Source organism: Ooceraea biroi, chromosome 13, assembly GCF_003672135.1.
Source record: "Ooceraea biroi isolate clonal line C1 chromosome 13, Obir_v5.4, whole genome shotgun sequence".
NCBI classification, from domain to species: Eukaryota; Metazoa; Arthropoda; class Insecta; order Hymenoptera; family Formicidae; genus Ooceraea; species Ooceraea biroi.
In genome coordinates this window covers 2,759,563-2,785,095 of record NC_039518.1, presented here as the reverse complement: position 1 = coordinate 2,785,095, position 25,533 = coordinate 2,759,563, and the positions used below count along the sequence as shown (strand labels likewise).

Below are 25,533 nucleotides of genomic sequence, written 5' to 3'. Positions count from 1 at the left end.
ATTGCGTTTTTTTTTATATAAATAAAAGGCGAATGTTTCATGGGAAACAAAAACTTTATGAAACAATATATTGTCCATTTTGTTTGATTATCTTTTGCCATTTTTCAGGCAACTTCATGATTCCGCGCTCAAAACAGTTCTTATCTTTTTCAGCAAAAAACAATTCCAACAACGATTTGATATCCTCATCAGCAGTCAAGGTTTTACCATTCAAGGCGTTCTGCAAAGAACGAAACAAATGGTAATCTGATGGTGCCAGGTCTGGCGAATATGGTGGATGTGGTAACACATCCCATCCAAGCTGCAACAATTTTTCACGAGTGACCAAAGTTGTACGTGGTCTAGCGTTATCATGGTGAAACACAACACCTTTGCGATTCACCAATTCTCGACGTTTCTGTTCGATGGCATCATTTAATTTATCCAGTTGACAACAGTATACGTCTGAATTAGTGGTTTGATTCCTTGCAAGCAGCTCAAAATACAGAATACCTTTAAAGTCCCACCAGACGTACAGCATAATCTTTCTTTGGTGAATATCTGCTTTTCAAGTGCTTTCAGCAGGTTCATCACGCTTGCTCCACGATCGTTTTCGTTTGACGTTGTTGTAGACGATCGATTTTTCGTCGCCTGTTATCATACGTTTCAAAAATCGATCATTTTCCTCACGTTTCAAAAGAGAATCGCAGATGTCAATACGCTCAGTGAGATGAATTTCTTTGAGCTCATGTGGTACCAAAATATCGAGCTTACTAATGTATCCAAGTCGTTTTAAATGGTTTTCAACACTCGATTTCGATATGTTAAGATTCTCAGCAATCTCTCGGGTTGTTAAACGCCGATTGAAATCGATCAGTGCCTTTATTTTGTCATCATCAATTTCGATTGGCCTTCCCGAGCGTGGTGCATCTTTTACATTAAAATCTCGAGATCGAAATTTAGTAAACCAATTTTGACACTGCCGCAGTTTTAAAGCATCTTCGCCATATATTGGGTTGGCCAAAAAGTAATTGCGTTTTTTTTTATATAAATAAAAGGCGAATTTTTCATGGGAAACAAAAACTTTATTAAACAATATATTGTCCATTTTGTTTGATTATCTTTTGCCATTTTTCAGGCAACTTCATGATTCCGCGCTCAAAACAGTTCTTATCTTTTTCAGCAAAAAACAATTCCAACAACGATTTGATATCCTCATCAGCAGTAAAGGTTTTACCATTCAAGGCGTTCTGCAAAGAACGAAACAAATGGTAATCTGATGGTGCCAGGTCTGGCGAATATGGTGGATGTGGTAACACATCCCATCCAAGCTGCAACAATTTTTCACGAGTGACCAAACTTGTACGTGGTCTAGCGTTATCATGGTGAAACACAACTCCTTTGCGATTCACCAATTCTCGACGTTTCTGTTCGATGGCATCATTTAATTTATCCAGTTGACAACAGTATACGTCTGAATTAGTGGTTTGATTCCTTGCAAGCAGCTCAAAATACAGAATACCTTTAAAGTCCCACCAGACGTACAGCATAATCTTTCTTTGGTGAATATCTGCTTTTCAAGTGCTTTCAGCAGGTTCATCACGCTTGCTCCACGATCGTTTTCGTTTGACGTTGTTGTAGACGATCGATTTTTCGTCGCCTGTTATCATACGTTTCAAAAATGGATCATTTTCTCACGTTTCAAAAGAGAATCGCAGATGTCAATACGCTCAGTGAGATGAATTTCTTTGAGCTCATGTGGTACCAAAATATCGAGCTTACTAATGTATCCAAGTCGTTTTGAATGGTTTTCAACACTCGATTTCGATATGTTAAGATTCTCAGCAATCTGTCGTGTCGTTAAACGCCGATTGGAATCGATCAATGCCTTTATTTTGTCATCATCAATTTCGATTGGCCTTCCCGAGCGTGGTGCATCTTTCACATTAAAATCTCGAGATCGAAATTTAGTAAACCAATTTTGACACTGCCGCAGTTTTAAAGCATCTTCGCCATATACATGACATAACTTTTTATGAGCTTGCACAGCGTTTTTCCCTTTTCGGAAGTAATAAAACGAAATATGAGGAAAATGTTTTTTTTGATTTTCCATTTTGAAATCGACGGCAAACAAACAATTGTTAACGAAATCGTATACTTTCTTTTTCTAAAACAAGCTGGAACTGTGAGTTGTTAAGCTACATAATGAATTTGCGGTTTAGAATGAAGTTAGTTACATTTCAAGACATGTATGTCCATCTATTGGAAAAAAACGCAATTACTTTTTGGCCAAGCCAATATTTTCCCAAACTAGGTTGTTCTTAACATAGGTATATTTTTTTCAGTACGTTGTAAATATATTTCAAACGACGTGGGTAGTCATAAGACAACGCGTTATCGCGTACTTTTTTGAGTTTGCAGTATGTAATATCAGATGATTCTCGCGTGGCAGCCGGGCAACAGTCACATTAATTCCCTCGTTATTACGCATAATTATGTATAATCCGTTTCAAAGTAGCATCAGACGTGCGTACGATCATGCGATGCACGACGAGCATGCAAGGACACGAAGCACATGTGTGTGTTACACATTTATATCGTGTGACTATCTGTTTTGTTGTGACCACTTATTTCACACAGTCGAGTGGCAAGCATGAATTACTTTAAATTTTACCTGATACACGCGCCAAGTTCCAGCATAAATGTTTATTTCACCTTCTGCACCGCTGCCTCCTCTCTCGCGTATCGCAAAACTCGAGGGTGTTGTTTTTTTATGGAACAAGTGTGTCTTAATTATTGAAATTCCAATATTGATTTAAAAAGGAAGTTGACTCATCTTTATCTGTAGTAAGATATTGTTGAACTTTGCCGTATCGATTGACACGTAAGCTGAATGGCGCGAGTCGAACAATTGCGACAAGATAACGTGAGCATGACACGCCTCCTCACTTATATAGGACTGTCAGGAGTTGAAAAGCTATCGTAATGATAAAAATGTTAAACTTAAAATTTCAAATTTTCAATATTGCAATTTCCGAGCACTTTTCTGCAATATGCAATCTGCAATGCTGTTTACTCCTTTCGACCTTATATTCTTCTATATCAAGGAATGTTTGTTCAAACGTCTCATGCGCATCTTGTACTCCGTTATTGTACTCTGTTATTTTTGCGTTAGCTATTTCTGGCAAGGTTTCTATTGATAATTTATCGATTTATAAAATCGATGTTTTTGTGTACCCACGCTGGTTCGGACATAAAAATGCCGTTTGTGCGTTTCATTGCGAAAAATAATCCGCTACTCCATTACTTGTTAGCGAGTTTCACAAATTATCATTTTTCTTTCATTGGTCATCAGCCTTCTCTGTAGCATTATTATTTAAATGAAATATTAAACAATACGGGAACAGTTTGTACGATTAACAAATTACCTTTGAATGATATTTAGCCATTTACGTGGACATGTATAAGTCGGTGGATTCTATTTTTTTATTTCTATGATCAAATTTATTGTGTAATTTAGCTTACCTGGTATTTAGAGAGAGAGGGGGGACGCAATAATAATAGATTTAGTGACTGATTCTTGATGATATTTAGTTGACCTTTTGAACATCAATGGCGGATTAATGGCAAAATAATTACCTATTTAATTATTCCGATTAAGCGTTGTAGAGATACCGAAATACTGCGTTAATGTATGTAAATTTCGCCGAATCTCTCTCTCTCTCTTTCTCTCTGTCGACTGATTTGTACATATTATAAATTGATATATAAATTAATATAATTATAATATATATGATAGATTAATATAATGCAATTTTAGTTAAGCATGATGAATGCATTTATTACCCATTTTCGAACTCGTCTCATGCGCGTCGTATGCAACTGTGCCCGTATTATTATTTCGGTTTATACGTTTGTACATACGTACATTTCACATCGAGCATCGAGATTTCCTCTGTCGAAATTTTTTTCTCTTCGTTCACAGGAAAAACCAACTTGCTCTCATTAGATCTTTTCGTATCGAGCGTAAAATATATAGTGTATTCATTGCGCCGTGTAGTGCATATATCTATGTATATGAGTTTGAAAATTGAATGGGTATGGATGTACAAGTGCGCGCAGATCTGCATGTATGTGTGTGTGTGTGTGTATCTACGTATGTACGTGCGTGAAGAAAAAAAAAGAGATTAAACGAATAAGTGACAAGTACAAGGAAATTTGTACTTTCTACGTCGTCATTGTCAACAATGGTAATTATGTACTTTAACGGACCCAGCCCCGATGACCTTGACCTTGACATATGAATTTGAAAATTGAATGGGTATGGATGTACAAATTTGTTGTCAAGGTCACCCTCCTGAGTGACCTTGAAGAAGTTTTAGCCGTCGCTCGTTGTTTGTTAAAAAGTTATAAACAAAGAAAGGTTAATGATTTCGCACGAATTTTTAGCTGTCCACGTGAAGCAAGAACATGATACTGACATATATTACAAAGGTCACCTTCCCGAATAACCCGCACTAGGTTTTAGTCGTCGATCGTTGTTTATGAAAAAGTTATTAACAAAAGCAATTTCGAAAATATAGTAGTTATTTTGAAAGAATATTGAATATTGAAAGATATAAACGACGAATATGTATATGAACGAAGAGAGGAAAGTCATTTAAAGCAGTGAATTGTTAATATATAGAATAGTTTCTTTTAATATAAGTACAAAGTATTCTTCACTTTAACGAAAAGCACAAACAGTTAAATACAAAGTGTTCTCTGCTTTAACTTAACCTAACCTAACCTAACCTGGTTAGGTTATATTTTCCGAAACTGGAGCCCCGGACACATACGCTCGTTTTCAGCCCGCTTCGCGGGAGGGTGGGGGGAGGGGCTTTGCCCCTCCCCCCCCCGACGGGGCCAGTGTAACGGATTTCACCGTGCAGATTTTGATCACCTGGTACACGCCACGGAGTCCGGCGGATTTAAAGCTAAAATTCCATCAAATATACTCTTTCGTAAGCGTATATGGTATCATAAAATTATGCTTTATTCATTAAACATTTTTGTTAATAACTTTTTAACAAACAACGATCGACGGCTAAAACCTAGTGCGGGTTATTCGGGAAGGTGACCTTCGTAATATATGTCAAACTCAAGTCCTTGCTTCACGTGGACAGCTAAAAATTCGTGCGAAATCATGAAACTTTCTTTGTTTATAACTTTTTAACAAACAACGAGCGACGGCTAAAACTTCTTCAAGGTCACTCAGGAGGGTGACCTTGACAGCATATATCAAGGTCAAGGTCATCGGGGCTGGGTCCGTTAAAGTACACAATTACCCCAACAATTTCCGCGTACGATTGTAATACCGCCTATACTTTTCATTCCATCGACTATCGTGACTATTTGCCGTCATCCACGAATTTAAAGCGCAAACGCAACTCGAAAAAACAAACTCCCGTTTCTGTCTCGCAAACCGGATCGCATAAAACGCGAATGCATAAAACACGTGTGCGCGTAAAAATAGCGCCGTGGGAAAAATGCCTGTTATTTCTGTGGCGTTGTGCAGCCTTACTTACATTCTTTCTCATTTAACGTTTAGACCTTTTTATCTTTCCCCGCTTTATCTTTAAAGTAAAGGCGCGTACAGACTTGTTGCGTAAACCCGTGTCGTATCACTGTCCTACCCGTGGATGAGAGGCGCTGCAACGTTACGTATTAGAAATTGGATGCGAAACAAGATTAACGCATAAATTCTCGCTTGCCAAAGAACCTAATGTCAACGCCAAACGGAAATAACTTTTAGAATCTAGTCTTTTCAGATTTTCCCGCCAATCTAACAGAGTAGTCGGTAGTCCCAAGTTCGCCACTGTACCACTCACTCGTAAAGTTATACAGAAAGATACGATACAAGGACATGCCCCGCAAGTCTGCATGCGGAATTCACGTTACACGCGAAATCTCTTCCTTCGAAACGACCGTTGCGTAGTTATGAGCCACACCAAGGAAAACAAAACTACCGCACGTGTTCAAGAAAGACATTAAAATAAAATACTGCAACGAGCGAGAGAGCTCGGAAATGCTTTGTTAAACTATCGCCGTCTAATTCCGAGGCGGGAACCGAACTGCTGAAAAACAAACCCAATAGTGAACGTTTCTATTAAACTGATCCCGATGGGATCACGAAAAAGAAAATTGTATCTTCGTTTATTACATTTATTACCCATACAGGCTGTGAAATAATAATCTCGCGTCGCACGTAAAATCTCTGTAAAGGATAATATATTATTTATCCTTATTTCAATAACTAAGCAGCTGAGCAATGAACAATAAAAAATGGAAAAAAGGATGTCGAAGCTGGCACTAAATAGGAATGTGTAGATACGTTTTTCTTCTCTCTTTAATTACGATCGTGAATATATTTAAAAACGAAGAAAACTGAGAATACCTTTAACGAAGATTTTCACGTTAGATACATTTTTGCAGTTTTAATATTAAATAGTGGCATAAACATCGCGTAACAGTGTGGCTCACGCTCGCAGCATATACCAGCATACGCGACGTTATGCTATGAGAAACCCCATCATCAACTCTGCTACATTGTATTTATGCTACGCTATGCTACGCTACGCTGCGTGTGCGTTTCATCGCGTTATATTCTATTTCAATACCGCGGCCACATGGCCGTGGGATGGGATACGTGCATACGTAAATCTGAATAGTACGATCTGAGAGCCCATACAGCACGAAAACATTTCAGAAATATTTCAGAAGTATTTCATCTGACAGATGAAAGCATCTCATAAATATTGCAAAATGTTTCTGCAACAGTTATGAGACAACACCGGAATAGCAAAATGTCCGCGACACTTGCATTCAAAACCTTGTAGAAAGGTTGCTGAAAGGTATAGATCAATCTGCAACTTTTCTGAAATATTGCCGAAAGATTATTAAAATAGCTGAAATCTTTTTGATATATTACTAAAGGTTAATTGAAATAATTTTGAAACTTTCCTATGATGTTGCACACAAATTACAAAGCTCTTATTAAAATCAATTGAAAATACTTCAGAAATTATATTTAAATTTATTATACGAGTATTCAGAAGATTGCAAATACTAAAAAGTTATAATAAAAATTATATATAAAATGTATTTATTATTTTTATTTAATATTTGCAATCTAATTAATATAATAAATATGCTTAATGAAAAAAATACATAATATATATAAGATATATAGATATACACATACATAGCTAAACCAAGTATTCACCAAGTTTCCCTTTAAAAAGCGTGAATTGTTGGCATATTGACAAAGAGCCACTCTTATATTATATATTTTCCTTTTTCTTCCTCCAAATAGTTGATTAAAAGGAAAGAATTATATAGATATATAATTCTCTGTTCAACCAACACTTATATTTGAAAGAAAAAAAGGATACGTGAAGATAATGCATTTTTTTGTCAACTGGTTAGCTTCACTAAAGATCGAATACTTGGTCTAGGTATATACAGGGTGGCCCATTTTAATTTATACAGTCGATTTTTTAAAAACCTAAAAGAGATACGAAAAAATGTTTCAGACAGACATGTCACGATTTCGAGGGGGACATAAGATGATACCACTGGTTTGACCTTGAATAGTCGTTTGAAGGTCACGCGAAGATCACCTTCAATTTCTTAAATTGAAACCCCAACTTTTTATTGCAGATTCTTATTCTCCATCGAAAAGTAAGTAACTTTTGTCTGAAACATTTTTCCGAAAAATGTCATCTTATGTCCTTAAAATGTCCTCAAAACTCATCTTGAAGATCATTTTAAGGACATAAGATGACATTTTTCCGAAAAATGTTTCAGACAAAAGTTGCATGTTTTCTCGCGTAGAATCCGAATTCGTAATAAAAAATACCATGTCTCATTAAAAAAAATTTCAGAATTCTAACTTCCGGTCTGAAATTTTTTTTAATGAGACATGGTATTTTTTTATTACGGATTCGGATTCTACGCGAGAAAACATGCAACTTTTGTCTGAAACATTTTTCCGAAAAATGTCATCTTATGTCCTTAAAATGATCTTCAAGATGAGTTTTGAGGACATTTTAAGGACATAAGATGACATTTTTCGGAAAAATGTTTCAGACAAAAGTTACTTACTTTTCGATGGAGAATAAGAATCTGCAATAAAAAGTTGGGGTTTCAATTTAAGAAATTGAAGGTGATCTTCGCGTGACCTTCAAACGACTATTCAAGGTCAAACCAGTGGTATCATCTTATGTCCCCCTCGAAATCGTGACATGTCTGTCTGAAACATTTTTTCGTATCTCTTTTAGGTTTTTAAAAAATCGACTGTATAAATTAAAATGGGCCACCCTGTATATATATAAATTTTACTTTTTACAATATTCACATTTTTTCCAATTTATTGCATGTGGTAGGTTTTAGAAACATTTCTGTTGCAACATTTCATATGACATATTGCGGAATCCTTTCAGAAATGTTGCATATGAAATGTGAAATCTTGAAATGATTTTGAAACCTTCCTGAAAGCTTTCTGTATTAATCGGTGCTGTATGGGAGGGAAGAGCGCCAAATTTTCTTTTTTTTCCCACGATCAATAAATCGATTTTACAGCTGTCGGCGATTTGCCGAAAGGAAGGAATGGCATTAGTAAAATCAATCAGATTAAACGTAAGCGTTTGTCTCTCTCGCGGCGACGTTTGAAAGATAGTTCCGTTCGAAAATTTAGGACACGATAACGAGTGTGCACGGTGAACGTTTGGTTTGGCGGTTGTCAAGGGTAAAAATACTGCAATACGGCGCGGCGTGGCGATGCAGCGCGTTGCTACGATAGAATCAATCGACATAGCGTACAATCGAGTGCATCAATGTCGTCCGATACGCTTTCACATTCAACGATCAAAAACGCCTTTGTGACGTTCGAGGTGCACGTCTTTTATCGTCTGACGTACCCGCCGCGTCCTCGCAGAAGCGCCCTTTCCACGATAACGTCGCGACGTCGATTGCTCGCCAGCGACGAGCTATACAGAATCGGAACCGTTTTTCCCGTATTACACAGCCATTACATTAGCGTTGCCGCGCAATCGGACTGGGCGACAGGCTTTTCCTTTTCGCGCTATCGATTATTCGTAACTTCGCGATAGATGTTTACTCTTACGTAATTACACGGAGCACAGAGTAGTGACCGAACCCTTTTATGTAACTCCGATGCTCGTCTGAATTCTTAATGGAATTTGACAATTTTGTTCGACGCACATTTGTACGTTCCCAGGCAGCACACATTGGTTTCAAAACCGTTTCATAAACGTTTTGCCGTAACGTTTCATAACCATTTTATTGAAACGTTTATTTAGCAGAAAAATGTCCAACGAAAAAACGTTTCAGAAACCATCAGAAAAATATTTATCAATTTTATATATTAGTGTCTCAAAGATAGACAGGGTTAAGTCACATTTTTGTAAAAAACTAGATTTTTATATTTTATGAATTACTCTCTAAATTTCGTGCAGTGGAATCTCACTCTTTTGAAATATCACTTCAAGTAACAGTGATCTCAAAAGTTTCAAAAGAAAAGAAGAAGAAAAGAGTATTGGATCGGTTTTCCGGATGGTTATTTATAAGGTGATAACGCAAATGTTACTTGCGAGAACGTCACGTCTGGCCTGGCCATCTATCGGTCGCTTGGTGAATCAGAGGTGGGAATCACACACGCTTGTGTTGATTTTTGTCTCTTGTTCCATAATCGAGTACATTGAAACGTATGATGTAACAATAATTAATACTCGCAAAGTAAGAAGAAATTACTATTTTTTCTATATTAATTATATAATTTCAAATCAATTTAATAAAACACATTTTTCGTTTCTGTGGAAAGGTGAAAAATACGTTTTTAAAATTGAGGTCTAAAAACGGTTTCTATTTAAACCGTTTCTTAAATGGTACTTTATGTTTCTTAGACATTAGATACGTCTAAGAAACATATATTAGGCTAACATGTGCTGCCTGGGTTAATTGTGATCGATGTAGAGTCGAAGGTATAATTCGTACGGATCTCGTTACGTTCCTTTTTAATATGCTTTAACATTCTCAGCCTAGAATGCATAGCTTAGCATACGTACGTACGCGCCAAGAGGAGAGAAAGAGAGGGAGAGAGAGAATGAAGAGATTGAACAAGAATGGATTATATTGAATAGTTTTGTGTACTTTGCGTCTCTCATAAGCGCGGCATTACCATTCTTCAATTCGAAAATGCCAAGTAAAATTAAGTAATAAAATTGCAAATTCTGTTGAGTTTATTTAAAGGACTCGTTTTTTTCTTTTTAAACAAATGTCTCCCCATTCTAATAACTTAATCCAAAATTAACGACACTTGCACGTTTCACGAGGAAAAGTTTGTTCCATAGGATTTAATTCGTTCGCGGTGAATGAAGTTTGATTTCCCAGAGGATATCGCGGTTAAAATTAGAGACCTTGAAGTTTAAAGTCACGAAGTAACGGCAAAGTTAGATCGATGACGTTTCGGCTAAAATTAGAAATGTTTTATCCTGTTTTTGTCCTGTAAAATAATTCGAACATTGATGGTACTACATCGTGTTTTACTTCCCGGCAACCATCAACTGTAGTTTTTTCGCACGTTGTTTTAAAACAAATACTTTCATAACATAACTTTTTAGCAGAATTATTGTTGTTTCTTAGCAGAACAATCGGGCATTGTTTGATTTAAAATCTAATGAGTATATTTCATGTACAGACAGTGTACAACATAGACAGTTGTCATACAGTCGTATAATATCCAGTAGTTAACCTAAACATCGATATCAATCAAAATCGGTGACGTTATTTCGTGACTATAGGTCTGCTTTTTATTCCTACACTGCTGAACTGGTGCAATAGGTTAGAGTGAGAAAAAATATACTTGTTTCACTTTAACGTATTGCACCAGGGCATCTATCACGTAACTTTTCCCCTAGGATGGAAAATGAAAAATGAAAATTTCGCGTGAACTTTTACGTTATGATTTGCTGCTGAGATGAAAAAATTTTCATTTTTCATTTTCCATCCTAGGGGAAAAGTTACGTGATAGATGCCCAGTTAGACAGTGCGGGAATAAAAAACAGACCTTCCGATTCAAAAGTCTTTAACGATAAGCAAAACGTCTGAGGAGGGCCTCTATTCATTAACGTAGTTTTTTTAGTGATTAAGGGGATGCTGGAGTTGCTAGTGAACTATTTTTTCACTATAGCGATGGTAATTGCAGTTTCGAAAATTCTCTTTATTGCTTGTGCAGAATAAAAAATCCTTTTCCACAAATGAAGTATAGATAGAAAGAAAGCCCGCTCTACAGGACTTTATATTCAAAATGGAAAAAAGTTAAAAACTTGCATTTGTCTTTTCTAACTTTTTTTCATTTCGAATATAAAGTCCTGTAGAGCGGACTTTCTTTCTATCTATACTTCATTTGTGGAAAAGGATTTTTTATTCTGCACAAGCAATAAAGAGAATTTTCGAAACTGCAATTACCATCGCTATAGTGAAAAAATAGTTCACTAGCAACTCCAGCTTCCCCTTAATACGCCATATTTAGTCCCGTTTCAGAATTACACTAGATGTCACTAAACACACCGTTCTTTTATTTTAGTAAATTCTTTACTTGAGCCAAATGGGCGTGTTCCTGATGGCTTTATCAATAAAAAAATTTATTTTTGGATTAGATATTTCCGTGATAAATGCATCCGACCTGCAATAAATATTCGTACTCCAACTCCATTATTGAGTACTAGTGGATTCTATAATATACTAGACTGTGAACGAAGCCGCCGTATCGCGTGTGAAGCAGAAGGCTATCTTTTTTCTTCTTACGAGGCTTATAGATCACGTGTTCTGTCCTCCAACACGGTATATATATCCCAACTCAGGTAATACTCGGTGATATGTGGAGACGTTTTCCGTCTTTTCCACAGCAGCACACCGCACATGGTCTACGAGCAGGATTTCTACTTGTTTACCTTTCAGTATATTAGAATTTACCGATTAATAGAGAAATATAGACACAGCATTTTGTTCCAAGAGTAAAGTATTGTCGAAAGAATGTTGAGGTAATATACATTTACTTTTTGATTAGTTTATTTGCTATCCGAAATTTTACAGTCTGTTATCTTGTATAACTGAGAAAAATTATATGTGAAATAAATAGTTCAAACAAATATATGTATAATAGATTGTACATAATATTAAGTTAATTAACTGAAACATAATTATAATTTCCTAGACAGTAGATAAATCTAGATAGATGCATCTTACCAAGAAATATATCTAATTTATATAATTATAATATACTTTTGAACAAACTTTTGAAATTTAATTGAACTATTATACAATGCATAAAGTTGTCATATATTTGATAAACTTTTTACACATCAAAAAGAATTAATATTAATGAATGTTCGTGAAACGATTTCAACAATATACTTTATTTTAAATGTACACAAAGACCACACTATCGTATATCTCTACGTTTGCTTTATCTTACATCAGTCTGTCGAATAAGCATACAACAATTCGTTGCAAGAATCAGTTCTGGAGACAATTCAAGTAAAACAAAATACCATGGGTTTTAGTCAGCGTCAAATGTGAGTTTGATTAGTGGTACATGGAAAATTGAGTTGACATAATTTTGTTAATGTACTATTATGGTATTAGCAGTATAGAAATCGAGCTTTTATGCTTATCCTTAGGTATATTATATTAAACATTTTCATTACACTTTTATCACAGGGATAGGTAAAGGAAGAAACTACCGAAATACTCTGCCGCATTCAATTTAATATAAGTAAAAAGCATTTAACTGTTTGTCGTTCGTTCGTCATAATTATAAATATTCTGCGCTTTTAAAAAAATATATATATATTAGTAATTTTAAAGTAATTTCCACGAACTCATATTGCAATGAGACAGAAGCGTATTACACTATTTAATCGTTTGTCATCTATGTGGAAGTACAAAGAACTTTGAATCGACTCCATAACTGCTTTATATAAATTTGTAGAAAACGTTTTAACGTGTGAAATGCGTCGTTAAGAAATATATCTTGCTCCATCTCACTAAGAGGACAATGCGGGAGTAACGAAAATCAAATCGAATCAAGACTCGAGTGATGTTAAGAAGTGGTAAGAGGTAAGAGGTAGGGATCTTCCTCACAGCGATTTCCTGTGTGGTCGTGTCCAAGTGACATCCACTACAATATGAAATATTATAACGGGAATACGGTGATCCTCGCCTTTTTTTGTAAACTACATCCAAAGTGTTAAGTAGTATTAATATCGAGGCAACGTCGGCACACGATCTCTTTTTCAGGGTTTATAAGTAAATGACGGATTCATTGTACATCGTTGTGCACGTCGCTCCGTCAGAGCTCCTTCAGCAGAGCGGATTTAGCATTTTTAAGTTTATCCAATCGCCTCTGCAGATGAGAATTCGCGGTCTCCAATTCCTCTACGCGACCCTGCGTCTCCCTCACCTGGGAAGTAAGAACGAACGTACAACGTGCGCGATGCATGAATCTCTCATCGTGTCTGCGATAAAGATAAAGATTCATACCTCTCGTTGCAGCTTCCTTTTCTCCACCTTCAGTTCATCCTCGGCTTTCTCAGACGCCTCTGCAGCCGACTTGTAACGAATTACTTGGCTCTCCAGTCTAGCTACCGTCGCCTGCAGCGTGGACATGTCTTGCTCCGCCTTTTGTAATTTAAATTTATAATCCGCCAGCAACTTGTTTGCCTCACGCTGAATATCTTCGTTATCCGACAAGGAACCTGTCGTAATGGACGTGTATTAATTGGTATAAATGATTAATAATATTATTAATTATCGTTTCAGTCTTTTATATTCCGTATTAATAATCGCACGTAGAATTGAAAAGCAATGCTGGGAAACAGATTTGTATAAACGTTTACCTAATACTGAGCCAGATGATCTCTCGGATCTCACGCGATTTCTGGTCTCTTCCAGCTCTAATCTTAAATGTCGAATTTCATCTTGCAATTCCTTCTTCTCGGAGGCAAATTTTCTCAGTCGAACATCTGAAACAATTATAGGGATTGCAGAGATGATAAAAGTTTACGATATAAATAATACTAGATGCATGGATTCGATCAAGTGCATACCTAGGGAACCTTTACCAGCGGTTTCTAATAATTCTGCAGCTTCTGTACTGACTAGTACTCTTCTTCCATGACATGGTCCATTTTCAATATTTCTATTCTCTTCATCCTCGCTTCCTTCATCGTCAACAATGACTAAGCCGTTTTCCTAAATTACAATTTTTAACATTTCTCAGTGACGCTATCAAAACGTTAATATATGTATTAGGAGTGTGATTTAGTTTTGAGGATTTTGCAACAGATAGCTGTAGTGTCAGTTTGTTCCAATAGCTGTTTCCGATAACTGTTGTTTCTTACGGTGTTGACATTATCCATGACATTTAGTAGCATTATAGCAATAGATGCAATAACAATCGTGTTTATATCATCGTAAAAATGCAACTTCCGAAAGAGCATTTTCGACATGCGTTGCTTTTGTTTTTTAATCAAAAGAAAACTGCGGCTGACGGTTATAGAATTCTTGTGGAAACTTATGGTGATTCTGCCCCATCAATTAAGACGTGTGAATACTGGTTTAGACGCTTTAAAAGTGGTGATACTGATGTGAAGGACAAAGAACGCTCGGGACAACCAAGAAAGCTTGAAAATGCAGATTTGCAAGCATTATTGGACGAACATCCAACAGAATCCACTTCAGAACTTGCCAGGGCATTAAATGTTGATCGTACAACAGTTACCAAACATTTACATGAAATGGGAAAAATTCAGAAAGAAGGGAAATGGGTTCGACATCAATTATCGGAAAGTGCCATTTGAACATTTGCATTTCGTTGATCGCCGGGCAAAAAAAGAAGAGTCTTTTGTTTCAAATTGTTACTGGGGATGAAAAGTAGATCTATTTTGATAATCCCAAACACGGAAAATCATGGGTGGATCCAGGCGAACCATCAACATCCACTCCGAGACGCAATATTCACGGTTCAAAAGTAATGCTCTGTATTCGGTGGGATAGTGTACTATGAGCTGTTAAATCCGCACGAGACTGTCACGGCTGATCGTTATCGATACCAATTGTACAAGTTGAAGCAAGCATTGGACGAAAAACGACCACCAATTGCGAGCAAACGACGGAAAGTAATTCTTCTTCGTGACAACGCTCGACCTCACGTTGCGTTATCAGTGAAACAAACACTATTAGAGCTTGAATGGCAAGTCTTCTCCGGACATTGCTCCATGCGATTATTATTTGTTCCGGTCGATGCAACACGCTTTAGAGGATACACACTTTGATAATTTCGAAGAAGTGCGAAAATTCGTCGACGAATGGATCAACTGAAAAGAAGAGTCATTTTATCGTGGTGGAATCCATCTCTTGCCAGAGCATTAAATGTTGATCGTACAACAGTTACCAAACATTTACATGAAATGGGAAAAATTCAGAAAGAAGGGAAATGGGTTCGACATCAATTATCGGAAAGTGCCATTTGAACATTTGCATTTCGTTGATCGGCAGGCAAAAAAAGAAGAGTCTTTTGTCTCGGATTGTTACTGGGGATGAAAAGTGGATCTATTTTGATAATCTGAAACGCGGAAAATCATGGGTGGATCATCAACATCCACTCCGAGACGCAATATTCACGGTTCAAAAGTAATGCTCTGTATTGGTGGGATAGTGTACTATGAGCTGTTAAATCCGCACGAGACTGTCACGGCTGATCGTTATCGATACCAATTGTACAAGTTGAAGCAAGCATTGGACGAAAAACGACCACCAATTGCGAGCAAACGACGGAAAGTAATTCTTCTTCGTGACAACGCTCGACCTCACGTTGCGTTATCAGTGAAACAAACACTATTAGAGCTTGAATGGCAAGTCTTACCGCACCCCGCGTATTCTCCGGACATTGCTCCATGCGATTATTATTTGTTCCGGTCGATGCAACACGCTTTAGAGGATACACACTTTCATAATTTCAAAGAAGTGCGAAAATTTGTCGACGAATGGATCGACTCAAAAGAAGAGTCATTTTATTGTGGTGGAATCCATCTCTTGCCAGAAAGATGAGAAAAAATTATAGAAAACGAAGGAAAATATTTTGATTAAGGTATTCATCCATTATCATATTTAAATACATGCGTTTTTGAGCAAAAAAACCCTGAAAACTAAATCACACCCCTAATATATTCAACACACACATACTTGTATAAGCGTATCCCTTTCTAATAACTGTGCTCTGCAGATGTCCGAATCCTCCTTCAATCTCTGATTGGCCCGTTTCAATTGTTCGACGTCTCGATTCTTCTCTCTCAATTCCCTACGCAATTGTGCCGTTGTTTCCTCCAGCTCCTCCAATTTGTCTTTTAATAAATCGACTTGGTAGGCGTAAGACGATTTCTCATTGTCTAACTGAGCGTTCGCTATCATGGCCTTTCTGAATTTCTCTTCAAATTCCTTTAATTCCAGCTGCGCGTAAACATTGAAAAAAAGCCAGTGATACATCGCCGAAGCTTCACCAATTCCTCAAACTTGCGTGATGAAAGATTTAAGGGGATGCTGGAGTTGCTAGTGAACTATTTGTTCACTATAGCGATGGTAATTGCAGTTTCGAAAATTCTCTTTATTGCTTGTGCAGAATAAAAAATCCTTTTCCACAAATGAAGTATAGATAGAAAGAAAGCCCGCTCTACAGGACTTTATATTCAAAATGGAAAAAAGTTAAAAACTTGCATTTGTCTTTTCTAACTTTTTTCCATTTTGAGTATAAAGTCCTGTAGAGCGGACTTTCTTTCTATCTATACTTCATTTGTGGAAAAGGATTTTTTATTCTGCACAAGCAATAAAGAGAATTTTCGAAACTGCAATTACCATCGCTATAGTGAAAAAATAGTTCACTAGCAACTCCAGCTTCCCCTTAAGATTCAATAAACTAAATTAATTTATACACGCTCTCGTTTACGTACCCTAATATCCCTACTTAATCCTGCATCTTCCAGTGAATCCTCCGAGGATCTACGACTCGACTGGAAGTTGTTGGAATTCGTCAGAAGCCGCGACGTGCGCACCGGGTCCGGAGTTACTCTCATGGTTCTGTTCACGTCGGCTACAATAATCCACGTATTGAATACACGGAATGAGTATGTAAAACGACCGGAGTGTGAAATTATGATGTGACTTATTTACTTGAACTACCTGCGCACATGTCATAAACCCTGTCGGCATTCTCCTCCGCCTCTTTCTGCTGCCTCTCCAGCTCGCGCATTCGTATCTCTCTGGCTTCTGCCCTTGCCTGTCTTCTAGCAGCCAGCCTTGCTTCTGCCTGAAAGTATGTATGGAAAATCCATCCTGTTACCAAAAACACACGTTTACATTTGATAGGCTATTAACACGTCACCATATTACAAAGCTCCTCTATTAACATCAACATTAAGATACAGAACAACACGGCAATTACGAATCCTCGAGTAACGAGATAATCCGTTGCCTATTTTTGTCCAGAGATAAATTACATACACAATTGTTATAATCAAGCTCACTGTTTGTTATGATGTATTTATTCTAATAAATCTAATATATAAAAGAGAGCTATGCCAAGTTCTTTCAATTTAAAATAATATTTAAACATTCATTATTTGAAAGAGACATGCAAATCAACAAGTTTGAACGAAGCAAAATATAGCACGCAATTAAACGCATTGTTCAAAATCAATATCCAAGAAAATTGCTGCTTACAAACAATTAATGAACAGATGTAGGAGACATTTCTGCTACATTCTTGTGCTTTCTCCTTTCTAAAGGTATAAATACAATTTTATATCAAAAGATGCATACAAATTGTCTGCCGATAGCCACAAGCGCATGCGCTATGTACAAATACTGTTCTTTTAAATCGTTGCAAGCACGACAGTCTCAGCTTTTCCATTGTAGCGTCAATTTATATGTTCCGAGCCACTATGATAAAACTGATGAGTGCAATTTATACAATGCGTATTATTTATATCACACGTGAACTGGCATATGGTACAGAAGCATCGCAGAATGGCAGCGAGAGGTCTCGTTGACAAATTCACCACTTTTAGGTACGTGTGTATTGGGTTGATGAACAAGTTCGTAGCGTTTGTGTTTGGTATGGCAACACTGCGGTATTGCGGAGTTTGTTTATCATTTGTCATTTGGAGTGACAATGTTGTACTTGTGAATACGCCTTGCATTTTGCAGATTTGAAGAACGTTAGTGCTATCTGTGAGCTACAGAAGATGGAGTGTCAAGTGGAAAAAAACTAACACTTCCGACATATTCTTCTGTTCGAGTTTAACAGAGGAGTAAAGGCAGCGGAGGCGACTCGAAACATTTATACCGTGTACGGGGAGAATGCCATCGGGAAAAGCACGGCAAGAAAATGGTTTTGTCGTTTCAAAGAGGGCCACTTTGAACTGAGTGATTCTCCACGTTCAGGAAGACCATCAGACCTTGATGAAGATCGTTTAAATGCTTTAATCCACGACGATCCACGTCAGTCAGCCCGAGAATTGGCAAATGTGATGAATTGTGACCAGTCGACCATCGTGCGACATTTTTATTCCATGGGCAAGGTTCAAAAATTGGGTGTATGGATACCGCACACTTTAAGCGGAAACAACAGAAATCAGCGGATAGCCATTTGTGCTTCTTTGCTTGCTCGTTATCGGTTAGCTCGTGAACAACATCGATCATTCCTATCCAGGATCGTTACTGGTGACGAGAAATGGTGCCTTTATGTCGACATCAAACAAAGAAAGGAATGGCTGAGCCCTAACAAACAAGCAACTCCCGTATAAAAGCTAGTGTCCATCCGCAGAAGATGATGTTATGCGTCTGGTGGGACACAGAAGGCGTCGTGTATTACGAATTGCTTCCCAGGAATGTAACCATCACTGCTGATATTTATTGCCAACAACTCAGACGCCTTGCGGCCGCACTTCAAGAAAAACGACCGGGAAGATTGCATCAAGTGTTGCTGCAGCACGATAATGCTCGCCCGCACTCCGCCAACATGACAAAAGCATCTATCCATGAGCTTGGTTGGGAGGTTATTCCGCATCCCCCTTATTCTCCCGATCTTGCGCCCTCAGATTTCCACCTTTTCCGCTCTCTAGCCAACAATCTTCGAGAAATCTCCTTTGATAACAATAATGCTCTTCAAACTTGGCTTGACGACTTTCTTAACTCCAAAACAGCAGATTTCTTCAGGCGTGGAATCGAAAAACTACCTCAACGTTGGCAGACAGTCCTAGATACTGCAAGAGAATATATTACGGATTAATCTCTCGTCTTCTGTTCATTTCAAATGAGTATTAAATAAAAACGTTTACCACAGCGAAAAAACGCTACGAACTTATGCACCAACCCAATACATATAAGTACAGAGCGTACACGTATATACACAGGATGTAGCAGAAGGAGATGCAGAAGAGCTCAAAGTTTGGAACGCTTCATACCAACACCCTCTAAATACAATCTTTTAGTAGTGCCTTACGCCTGTACATTACTATCTATCTTTTTCACATGTGTGCACGTGTGCGTGTGTGTATTCTAATCGAAATCATACCTCCTTAGCTATTTGATCGAGTGCTTGATCTTCCGCAGAATGCCGCGTGGCTGTTCGCCTTCGCCCAGCTATAGCTGATTCCATTCTGAATTTCTTTCCTTACAACTTTTGTTTCAATTGCAACGATTCTAGCTAGGAGAATCCATATCCAACACCACATTAATAGGTAAACGATTAGCTAAGGACAAATTTGTACAAACATAAGCTAGCGGTTAAATTGGCGGGGAAGTCATTGTACATAAACCAAAACTCTGCGTTAAATCTAAACTCCTCTCTCTCTCTCAATCGCAATCGTTCGTTTCCTCCTCCAGTTTAAGACAGTTTCAACCCGCACACTCGTATTGCGCTACCTCGAAACGTCGAAGCGTCGAATAAATAACTTTATTAAGGGGATGCTGGAGCTGCTAGTGAACTATTTTCTCACTATAGCGATGGTAATTGCAGTTTCGAAAATTCTCTTTACTGCTTGTGCAGAATAAAAAATCCTTTTCCACAAATGAAGTACAGATAGAAAGAAAGTCCGCTCTACAGGACTTTATATTCAAAATGGAAAAAAGTTAGAAAAGACAAATGCAAGTTTTTAACTTTTTTCCATTTCGAATATAAAGTCCTGTAGAGCGGACTTTCTTTCTATCTATACTTCATTTGTGGAAAAGGATTTTTTATTCTGCACAAGCAATAAAGAGAATTTTCGAAACTGCAATTACCATCGCTATAGTGAAAAAATAGTTCACTAGCAACTCCAGCTTCCCCTTAAGGTGATCCTGGAGTTGCTAGTGAACTATTTTTTCACTATAGCGATGGTAATTGCAGTTTCGAAAATTCTCTTTACTGCTTGTGCAGAATAAAAAATCCTTTTCCACAAATGAAGTACAGATAGAAAGAAAGTCCGCTCTACAGGACTTTATATTCAAAATGGAAAAAAGTTAGAAAAGACAAATGCAAGTTTTTAACTTTTTTCCATTTCGAATATAAAGTCCTGTAGAGCGGACTTTCTTTCTATCTATACTTCATTTGTGGAAAAGGATTTTTTATTCTGCACAAGCAATAAAGAGAATTTTCGAAACTGCAATTACCATCGCTATAGTGAAAAAATAGTTCACTAGCAACTTCAGCTTCCCCTTAAGGTGATCCTGGAGTTGCTAGTGAACTATTTTTTCACTATAGCGATGGTAATTGCAGTTTCGAAAATTCTCTTTACTGCTTGTGCAGAATAAAAAATCCTTTTCCACAAATGAAGTACAGATAGAAAGAAAGTCCGCTCTACAGGACTTTATATTCAAAATGGAAAAAAGTTAGAAAAGACAAATGCAAGTTTTTAACTTTTTTCCATTTCGAATATAAAGTCCTGTAGAGCGGACTTTCTTTCTATCTATACTTCATTTGTGGAAAAGGATTTTTTATTCTGCACAAGCAATAAAGAGAATTTTCGAAACTGCAATTACCATCGCTATAGTGAAAAAATAGTTCACTAGCAACTTCAGCTTCCCCTTAAGGTGATCCTGGAGTTGCTAGTGAACTATTTTTTCACTATAGCGATGGTAATTGCAGTTTCGAAAATTCTCTTTACTGCTTGTGCAGAATAAAAAATCCTTTTCCACAAATGAAGTACAGATAGAAAGAAAGTCCGCTCTACAGGACTTTATATTCAAAATGGAAAAAAGTTAGAAAAGACAAATGCAAGTTTTTAACTTTTTTCCATTTCGAATATAAAGTCCTGTAGAGCGGACTTTCTTTCTATCTATACTTCATTTGTGGAAAAGGATTTTTTATTCTGCACAAGCAATAAAGAGAATTTTCGAAACTGCAATTACCATCGCTATAGTGAAAAAATAGTTCACTAGCAACTTCAGCTTTCCCTTAAGGTGATCCTGGAGTTGCTAGTGAACTATTTTTTCACTATAGCGATGGTAATTGCAGTTTCGAAAATTCTCTTTATTGCTTGTGCAGAATAAAATATCCTTTTCCACAAATGAAGTATAGAGAGAAAGAAAGTCCGCTCTACAGGACTTTATATTCAAAATGGAAAAAAGTTAAAAATTTGCATTTGTCTTTTCTAACTTTTTTCCATTTTGAGTATAAAGTCCTGTAGAGCGGACTTTCTTTCTATCTATACTTCATTTGTGGAAAAGGATTTTATTCTACACAAGCAATAAAGAGAATTTTCGAAACTGCAATTACCATTGCTATAGTGAAAAAATAGTTCACTAGCAACTCCAGGATCACCTTAAGGGGAAGCTGAAGTTGCTAGTGAACTATTTTTTCACTATAGCGATGGTAATTGCAGTTTCGAAAATTCTCTTTATTGCTTGTGCAGAATAAAAAATCCTTTTCCACAAATGAAGTATAGATAGAAAGAAAGTCCGCTCTACAGGACTTTATATTCGAAATGGAAAAAAGTTAAAAACTTGCATTTGTCTTTTCTAACTTTTTTCCATTTTGAATATAAAGTCCTGTAGAGCGGACTTTCTTTCTATCTGTACTTCATTTGTGGAAAAGGAGTTTTTATTCTGCACAAGCAATAAAGAGAATTTTCGAAACTGCAATTACCATCGCTATAGTGAAAAAATAGTTCACTAGCAACTCCAGCTTCCCCTTAAGGTGATCCTGGAGTTGCTAGTGAACTATTTTTTCACTATAGCGATGGTAATTGCAATTTCGAAAATTCTCTTTATTGCTTGTGCAGAATAAAAACTCCTTTTCCACAAATGAAGTACAGATAGAAAGAAAGTCCGCTCTACAGGACTTTATATTCAAAATGGAAAAAAGTTAGAAAAGACAAATGCAAGTTTTTAACTTTTTTCCATTTCGAATATAAAGTCCTGTAGAGCGGACTTTCTTTCTATCTATACTTCATTTGTGGAAAAGGATTTTTTATTCTGCACAAGCAATAAAGAGAATTTTCGAAACTGCAATTACCATCGCTATAGTGAAAAAATAGTTCACTAGCAACTTCAGCTTCCCCTTAAGGTGATCCTGGAGTTGCTAGTGAACTATTTTTTCACTATAGCAATGGTAATTGCAGTTTCGAAAATTCTCTTTATTGCTTGTGTAGAATAAAATCCTTTTCCACAAATGAAGTATAGATAGAAAGAAAGTCCGCTCTACAGGACTTTATACTCAAAATGGAAAAAAGTTAGAAAAGACAAATGCAAATTTTTAACTTTTTTCCATTTTGAATATAAAGTCCTGTAGAGCGGACTTTCTTTCTCTCTATACTTCATTTGTGGAAAAGGATATTTTATTCTGCACAAGCAATAAAGAGAATTTTCGAAACTGCAATTACCATCGCTATAGTGAAAAAATAGTTCACTAGCAACTCCAGGATCACCTTAAGGGAAAGCTGAAGTTGCTAGTGAACTATTTTTTCACTATAGCGATGGTAATTGCAGTTTCGAAAATTCTCTTTATTGCTTGTGCAGAATAAAAAATCCTTTTCCACAAATGAAGTATAGATAGAAAGAAAGTCCGCTCTACAGGACTTTATATTCGAAATGGAAAAAAGTTAAAAACTTGCATTTGTCTTTTCTAACTTTTTTCCATTTTGAATATAAAGTCCTGTAGAGCGGACTTTCTTTCTATCTATACTTCATTTGTGGAAAAGGATTTTTTATTCTGCACAAGCAATAAAGAGAATTTTCGAAACTGCAATTACCATCGCTATAGTGAAAAAATAGTTCACTAGCAACTCCAGCTTCCCCTTAAGGTGATCCTGGAGTTGCTAGTGAACTATTTTTTCACTATAGCGATGGTAATTGCAATTTCGAAAATTCTCTTTATTGCTTGTGCAGAATAAAAACTCCTTTTCCACAAATGAAGTATAGATAGAAAGAAAGCCCGCTCTACAGGACTTTATATTCGAAATGGAAAAAAGTTAAAAACTTGCATTTGTCTTTTCTAACTTTTTTCCATTTTGAATATAAAGTCCTGTAGAGCGGGCTTTCTTTCTATCTGTACTTCATTTGTGGAAAAGGAGTTTTTATTCTGCACAAGCAATAAAGAGAATTTTCGAAATTGCAATTACCATCGCTATAGTGAAAAAATAGTTCACTAGCAACTCCAGGATCACCTTAAGAGAAATTATTTTGACAGTTCAATGTACGTCAACTTTTCCGCCGCACACGATAATTGTATGATTAAAGCTGTACAAATTGCAGCACTGAAAGGAACGATAGTGGCAACGCGGTTTTTCAAGTAACACGCGAAGAGTGCATTCTACTCTCGTTATGCAAAATTCTATAAATTGACCGATTTACCCGTAACGATACGTAGATCACTAGTTACTTCGTGGACAGTCACAGCTCCGAAATTTCGTTACAACTTGCGTTTTTTTTTTATGCGTAATGCGCGACTACGACGATAACGCGTATGTATAACCACAAGGCTCGTCAAGGCTACGCAAAAGGACGTAATCGGATACGCGTTGATAAGGCGAACGCAAAAATCTGATATTTCACAGCACGTATGCATGTAATACCATCACAAGCGAGCACTCGCAGACGATATACATATATATGCATATATATATGTGTGTATGTATATATGTATGCTGCATATATACATACATATACATATATACAGGGTGTTTCCTAAGTAAGTAGACAAACTTAAGGAGGATATTCCTTGGCTTATTTTAAGAAGAAAAGGTCATATAAACATATGTCCCAAACTGCTTTGTTTTCCAGAAAAAAGTACATCACTGTTTTCGTTCACTTTTCGTTTATTATAGAACAGTTTGTGTTATTGCAAATGAAACAAATGAAAAACAATAGTAACCAAAAAGAAAAATAATAACATCACAGTAACTGCTGAAAATGTCCACCTGCAGCCATGATACACGCCTCAACTCTCCTTTCCATTGATTGACGTACACGCTCAAAAATAAAAAAGCAGTTTAGGACATATATGACCTTTTCTTCTTAAAATAAGCCAAGGAATATCCTCCTCAAGTTTGTCTACTTACTTAGGAAACACCCTGTATATAAAATGTCTTACAATATATAGCTATATTTTATCTCGGGGCTCCACCAACTCTGGCTGACTCGCTGCAGGCGAGCACTTACGATATTGGGACACGTCGTCAACCAGTGGACAGATGCATAATTTTTCCGGGCGCACTACCGTACGCAAAACTACAAATCGGGATCTACGCGCACTATAAATATACAATTGACGGGAATCGAACGACCGTGTCTCTCACAATGACCATTTGTGGTATGGGACTTGGGGGAAGTCCTGCGCGTGTGACTTTGCGGTATCTCCGTTATTAGGCCTGCCGTAATCTACGATCGGCGGCGACGGGCTCTATGTATCTCGCGGTACGTGGGCTTCGCTTGGGATTTCCCAGTGACCGGCAGGACCGACGGCGGCGGCGGCGGGCGCTCTCTCGCTCCCTCAATCACAGGCGGCGACTTGCGAACGCAGGGCGCGATATCGCGCTCGGGCTCGGCGAGAGACGCATCCCTCGATCGCTCGAATCACTCTCCGTGCACCGCGAGACTAAACGAAACGGCAACGTACGTATGTACGCAACACGCAAAAGCGCACAGTGTGCGCTGCGCCGCTCGCGCCACTTCGCGCCGCGCCTACATGCATCCGAGTCGGAGCCATCTCTCGACCGAACGGGATGTTACTTCACCGTTATCGATCGTACCAATCGATCGTAAATTGGATCAGATGGCTCTCGGCGTGAATTAGCTGTTTTAGGGGAAAGTGCATACTGAGCGAGCAGGAAGGCGTATTTCAATTGATAAGAATGTCTTGTTGCTGTATTCACGCTACTTTTATTCTTGAATTATCGTTGACAACGGAAGATTAGGTTAGATTGGTTATTATTGAAGTGGTAACGCGGTTTATATAGG

General features: G+C 37.3%; 1 protein-coding gene across 7 annotated transcripts; it reads right to left on the bottom strand.

Annotated features, from left to right (window-relative positions):
- Positions 1 to 12,093: 12,093 nt before the first annotated feature.
- On the bottom strand, positions 12,094 to 25,223 carry LOC105285387 (leucine-rich repeat flightless-interacting protein 2). 7 transcript variants are annotated; one of them, XM_011349544.3, is made up of 9 exons: positions 24,668 to 25,223; positions 19,673 to 19,850; positions 17,269 to 17,404; positions 17,049 to 17,188; positions 16,288 to 16,551; positions 14,151 to 14,295; positions 13,941 to 14,066; positions 13,585 to 13,799; positions 12,094 to 13,504 (listed from the first exon to the last, which is right to left on the bottom strand). In XM_011349544.3, the coding sequence occupies exons 2-9, from the start codon at positions 19,754 to 19,756 to the stop codon at positions 13,394 to 13,396; spliced, it is 1,221 nt and encodes a 406-aa protein (XP_011347846.1). In that variant the 5' UTR covers positions 19,757 to 19,850; positions 24,668 to 25,223; the 3' UTR covers positions 12,094 to 13,393. The 7 variants fall into 7 exon arrangements, with proteins under 7 accessions (XP_011347846.1, XP_011347849.1, XP_011347850.1 ...); XM_011349547.3 differs by having other exon boundaries at positions 19,673 to 19,804; XM_011349548.3 differs by having other exon boundaries at positions 19,673 to 19,804; positions 24,736 to 25,223.
- Between the last annotated feature and the right edge of the window lie 310 nt (positions 25,224 to 25,533).

Coding starts and splice junctions, on each gene's coding strand:
- LOC105285387 (XM_011349544.3), bottom strand. CDS start 19,756: ATGGAATCAGCTATAGCTGGGCGAAGGCGAACAGCCACGCGGCATTCT. Junction 16,552..17,048: donor GATTAAGTAGGGATATTAGG/GTACGTAAACGA, acceptor GTTTACGCGCAG/CTGGAATTAAAGGAATTTGA. Junction 14,067..14,150: donor CGCTGGTAAAGGTTCCCTAG/GTATGCACTTGA, acceptor TAATTGTTTCAG/ATGTTCGACTGAGAAAATTT.